Below are 4,370 nucleotides of genomic sequence, written 5' to 3' on the forward strand. Positions count from 1 at the left end.
GTATCCAACTGCTATTCTCATATTCAGTTTTCCCCGCGGCAATATTTCAAGATAATTTAGATACAATGGCACTCTCATAAATATATTACAATCTGCTTTCATTATATATGGATTAGTAGGTTTAAATATTGCCTCTGAGAATTCGAACCAAAAATATGTTTTCCTACTCATAGTGAGTTCTGCTTCCCATCCCCAATTTCCATTATCTCGAATTTTCTTATTTGTTGTTTGATTCACATCACATAAAGGTAAAATAATAATATCCTCATTTAAATAACCCTCTTCTTCAGCAATTTTTCTGAGCTCGAAATTATTATTTGTATGAGGTGAAAGGGCATATACTATAAGTAACTTCTCAGTAAACTTATTTTCCTTTCTCGCAACTTCATCGTAGCTCCAACAATTTTCTCTCTGCAAGTTCCTCCTTTGAAATCTTTCATCATTATCTACTGAAGGTATTCCAGCTACAACCAAATATTCTTCACATCCTTCGACACAAATTTCATATACTCATCATCAATAATTTCAAGTGAAATGAATTCACCCTCACCAAACAAGCTGTAGTGACAGACATAAACTAATCCCCATAATAATAAAGGAGAAACAGCATACTCTTTCATAAATATATTCAGTATACTACATAAGATACTACTCTCATACTAATGAAAACTTTAAAACATCTTATGAAATCATAGAGGTTATTAAAAGATATGTCAGTTGTTACAATAATATGATTAGTGAAGAAGCCACGTGTTTACCTATAAAAGTGATACATTGATATTATTATAATATAGATTTTTGAATGGTGTACAGTCGGTGGAAACAGCCTATCTTTGGGCATGCATCTACATTTTTCGTTTTAGAAGTTAAATTCAAGCAAAAATACTCCTAAACGATAGACAAACTACTACATACATTGTTATCGGAATTCAAGTAGCAAGATATAGTAATTCTCCTCACGCATACTATGAAGTTTGAAAGTTATTTGTTCTAAATACCATAATCCCTACTGGTTTCATGAGACTCGAATCTGCGTCAGCTTATCAGCTATTGCTGTTATTGTTGATAAAACTATTATCTTCTCAGCAGTATTTTCAATGTATAAGTGAAAATACTGTGCACCATTGACGTCTTGTACATCATTTTGTCGCTTGGTGTGTTGTTGCATGATTTCACCTTATTCTCTATTGCCGTCAAATAACTCGGTTCTTGCTGTTTATACGCCTGACGAGCCGACTACAGTTGCCTTTACACTGTACTCTGCCTTTGTCTCACTGTTTTCATCACTGTTTTGTGTAAATTATTCCCATACTCATGTCTTTCTGTGAAACTTGAAATATTCAATCACTCTTTTTCCTATCTTTCCGTAGTTTTTATAATAATATTTCTTTGTGTATCCTGTTCTCCGTCAATCAAATCATTACTTTTTATCGTTGCAATAGTTTTAAGCACTTCTATTTCTCCCTTGCATTTATTCATGGAAAACACTCTCGTTATTATAATATACGTATACACACACTCACAACACTCTCCTATTACTATCATTATCATCGTTCTAGGTATATTACTAATGTCCGTAAAAGAAATAAGATAAAAAAATTAGAATGGCACTCATTTTTAATACCCTATCACACTAATAATTTGGAGTCATAGGTACGTACATACCAAAGTTTCCGATTTTTAATTCTTAAAATTTCCGAAAAATTACCAATATTAACAAAAGTGTTAAATATATTAAATTTCAAAAATTATAAAAATGAGAAAACAGTCATAAAGTGCTACAAACTCACAAAAGCATCCATCAAAGTCAATTTTCTATTTGCAAGAAAACTTGAATCTTTGCATTTTTCTTCGATCCATCCACAGTTAGCTTTTTCCCCTGCTTCTAATCCCTTATTCTCTTTTTCATAGTTTGCTTTATCATTGTGTTTTGTACACTTATCTCATAGTGTTGTTGTCTCTCCTGCAGCTTGAGATTGTGTTACAGGGACACCCTTTTCTTTTGCTTTTGTTGAATTAAATTTGCACTTTTTATCGTCGGCGCTGTCTTTTTGATAAGTACAATAAAGCTTGGTGTTGCAGTCAGTATCTTTCGTTATTCCTTCGCATTCTTCTTTCTTGGCTTGAGTCGATTCTTCTGTCGCTTCTGCTGCCTTCGACGGGCTGTCGGTCTTTTCGACTGTCTGCTGGAGCTTCGCTGTCGCTTCTACTTCGTCCCCTATGTTGTACGCAATTTTTAGGTTCATTACAGTTGCTTTTTGAGGGGTTTTTGATTTTGTTCTGCCTGCTGTTTTCGTTCCAGTAGGGCGGCTGCTGCTATTATGGCTCTGGCAAATGTTAGGTCGTCCCACTTGTCGCCGGTGGATGTTATTGACGTACTGTACCTGACGCAGAGACCGTTGTTGCTGTCGCCGTCGCAAGTGCCGCTCGCTGTCCAGCCTAGATAGGCGGCGTCGTTATGGACGGTGACTGCCGAATGCAGGTCCTGCAGAGCTGTCCTCAGCGATTGGGCCGTGGCGTATGTTGTGCCGCTTTGACTGCAAAGCTTTCGTACCGCGTCGTATGTTGTCTTTGTTCCGGTACCGCCTGCCGCCCATTTTGACGGATTCTGGTCGTTGTACAGGGGTTTGGGGTTTTCGCCTCCCCCTTGCTTTTCTAGCACAAGGCACATTGCCACATACGCTAGCGGGTTGTGGCTTTGGATTTTGCCTTCGCTGTTACAGGCCGTGACTGTTGCGGCGCCGTTGTCGTTCCCGCTATTTGTTGCGAATTTGTCTCGGGCTTTTGTTTCGCCGTAAATGGCTTCAGCTAGTTTGTCGGCTATTGCTTGTTGGTTGCCGCTGTCCATGTTGTTATGCGCGGTTTGCAATTGGTTTCTTAGTTCCATCGTCGTGTTCAGTATGGCGTTGACCTTGGCTGCCGCTAGTCGGCGGGCGTGTCCTTGCAACTTGTTGGCCTTGCTGGTCTTGACTCTGCGGGCTGCGGGTGTATCGCCTTCAAGCATGTGCCGCGCAATTGCCCACCTTTCACAGCTGTCTTTCCCATGTGGGAACACCGTTTTGGCATGGTTGTCTTTGTCTTCCCATGTGAGCTTGTCTTTTCCTTCTTTTAGAAACAGCTTCTGCCATGCAGGGTCGCTTAGGCTCATATTAAGAGCCGCTAGTTCTGTCAGCTCTTCTTCAGCAGTCGCCTGCTGGCCGTCAGGTGCTGAGCCTTTTTCCTGTAGCTGAATCAGCTTATACACCTTCGCAAATACATCCGCATTGGCGCCTTCTGGTATTTCAACCATCTTAGGGAAGCTCGTGGCGACCACAACTACCGCGCCTAGAGCAGCTTTAACAGTATTTTTCCAAGTCACCATATTGGGCGTTGTTGTTGCTTCTGATACCTTTTCCAAAATATTGGATATTCACCTGATATAGTTGACGCTGCTATTTTGTACATGGCGTGAATCTGTTTGGTGGTTTTTCAATCCACAAGCTTTGGGGTCTTGCCGCCGGAGTCAGACTTAGCAATATTTTAAAAACTTTTTAGTTGTGAACAAAACCCTTTCCATAAACCCATCACCACAATTTTTTATATTTAAAATCCAACTTCTTTCTACTTATTGAAAGAGTTTGAATTTTACCAAACTCTTTCAAACTAAACTTCCTTCCTTTTAAATATCCATACCAAGTAAGATTTTTCACAATCAATTTAGCTTTTTCTTCCCATTTAATTTGCTGGTCAGAAAAATAAATAAACAACACTTCTCCAAACTTTCTTCTATCGATAATAGAGAGGAATCTCTCCTCATAATCCAACCTAACAATTCCCCTTCTCAAAACAAATCTTTGTCAAACAGCTTCTTTTTGAGGTGCACTCCATATTAGCAATAAATTGTAAATACTCTTATCTGACTGCCATTCCTTACCTCCTTTCAATAACTCTCCAAATGCATATTCAAATTTCTCTAAATTCCATACTCTTGCTCTTGAGCCACTGCCGCTAAGATAGGGTTTTCCACTAGGAGATGATTTCAGAAAGTGAGGTAACTTTTTATCCTCTTCTTTTTTGCATACAACATTAAAAAAACAATAACGTCTCTCCACGTGCTCTTTGTGAAGATCCTCTTCACTGATATTATCTTTATTATCAGGGTATTTTGTATGAAATATTCCACTGTATTTTCATACTTATTTCCATCACTAACTATAACATCAGATCCATCCAAATGAATTGCAGTATCCTCATCACTTGAATTCTGTCCTTATAAAAATTCCATAACCCATCTAGGCCTAACATAGCTCTACAAACTTCCCATCGCGATTGTAATAATTTCAATGTTACTTAGTTTGGGACTCAATATGAGTCTACATCATCCTTGGGTT

At 38.5% G+C, this 4,370-nt stretch overlaps 3 pseudogenes across 3 annotated transcripts in view; all 3 read right to left on the reverse strand.

Moving 5' to 3' along the window:
• TEOVI_000078500:pseudogene overlaps positions 1–216 on the reverse strand; it is a 577-nt pseudogene extending 361 nt beyond the window's left edge. Inside the window, 2 exon segments of the mRNA in view lie at positions 1–2; positions 4–216. The exon segment at positions 1–2 is cut by the window's left edge and continues 361 nt beyond it. Of these exon segments, the coding sequence occupies positions 1–2; positions 4–216 (215 nt within the window).
• A 1,565-nt stretch (positions 217–1,781) lies between these two features.
• On the reverse strand, positions 1,782–3,334 carry TEOVI_000078600:pseudogene (annotated as a pseudogene). The gene is given in 2 exon segments: positions 1,782–2,285; positions 2,288–3,334. Coding segments are annotated over 2 exon segments (1,551 nt in total).
• A 192-nt stretch (positions 3,335–3,526) lies between these two features.
• On the reverse strand, positions 3,527–4,103 carry TEOVI_000078700:pseudogene (annotated as a pseudogene). The gene is given in 3 exon segments: positions 3,527–3,568; positions 3,571–3,573; positions 3,576–4,103. Coding segments are annotated over 3 exon segments (573 nt in total).
• Positions 4,104–4,370: the final 267 nt, after the last annotated feature.

This window comes from Trypanosoma equiperdum (assembly GCF_001457755.1).
Source record: "Trypanosoma equiperdum strain OVI genome assembly, contig: ctg_238, whole genome shotgun sequence".
Taxonomy (NCBI): domain Eukaryota; phylum Euglenozoa; class Kinetoplastea; order Trypanosomatida; family Trypanosomatidae; genus Trypanosoma; species Trypanosoma equiperdum.